The sequence below is a fragment of the Bidens hawaiensis genome, unplaced genomic scaffold (assembly GCF_021521415.1).
Source record: "Bidens hawaiensis isolate Kalapana, Puna unplaced genomic scaffold, B.hawaiensis_p1.1 tig00040662_1, whole genome shotgun sequence".
Classification (NCBI taxonomy): Eukaryota; Viridiplantae; Streptophyta; class Magnoliopsida; order Asterales; family Asteraceae; genus Bidens; species Bidens hawaiensis.
Window position 1 is genome coordinate 60,296 of NW_027497192.1, and position 1,016 is coordinate 61,311.

At 40.7% G+C, this 1,016-nt stretch overlaps 1 protein-coding gene across 1 annotated transcript; it reads right to left on the minus strand.

Annotated features, from left to right (window-relative positions):
- Positions 1-303: 303 nt before the first annotated feature.
- On the minus strand, positions 304-624 carry LOC143592293 (uncharacterized). The gene has a single exon (XM_077072242.1). The coding sequence runs from the start codon at positions 622-624 to the stop codon at positions 304-306; it is 321 nt and encodes a 106-aa protein (XP_076928357.1).
- Positions 625-1,016: the final 392 nt, after the last annotated feature.

A 1,016-nucleotide genomic window follows, 5' to 3' on the forward strand; every position in this document is an offset into this window, starting at 1 on the left:
TGTGGAATTTCCTATTACATACTTATTGTTCAAAACTATGAAATTTCTCACCAAATTCGTGTTGACAAAGTTTATTTTATGCAATGTTAGAGGTTTGATAATTGCTTGACCGAAGAATTGAGTAACATAGCTTTTTTGAGACCACTAAGAAATTAGACGAATAAGCAATATATATTTGTTTACTTGTATTCAATTCGTTTTGTACGAACAAGATGTGTTGTTTATTGATTTATGAAATTAATGAGTTGATTAAATATTGTCACTTAATGTTTACTTGTTTTGAGACCAATAAGAAATTAATGTTTACTTGTATTCAATTCGTTTCACAAAACGATTAGCAAGTTGGATACTCATCTTGGTAGGCCTCGGCTCGCCTAAACCCAACTTGTTGTACACTAGATACGGCATGAGATTAATACTGGCTCCAAGATCTGCCAGTGCGTGAATCACCGTATCGTCACTCAAGATGCAAGGAATCGTGAAACTTTCAGAATCGGACATCTTCTCAGGCAAGTTTCTCTGCAGGACTGTATAGCAACTAGAACTCAACATGATGGAAGAGACCTCGGCTAACTTCTCCTTATTTGAATGAATATCCTTAAAGAACTTTGCATGTTTCGGCATTTGAGTGACTGACTCAAGGAATGGAATGTTAAGGTGAAGTTGTTTCAAAAGATCAAGAAATTATGAGTTCTGCTCCTCGTCTCTATCTCTACGGAGTCTCCCTGGATATGGAATTTTGGATTTATAGACTCTCATTGGTGTGTCAGATGATTAAGGTTTCGCGGCCTGTGTTGTACTTGTTGGGCTGCGCCTCTGGTGCACCTTGGCCGGTGGAGACTCCATATGAATCTCCTCGTTCACCTGCTCATCTACATCGACCGCAGGCTCCTTGACGACTCCTCTTCTAGTTGCCTCCTGAATCACGGGATCGTTGCGTGCCCCTGCACCGCTCCTTGTCGTCACAGCCTTCTCGAATCGCTTCGGGTTTTGCTCGGAAGTGTACCTAGAGGCCT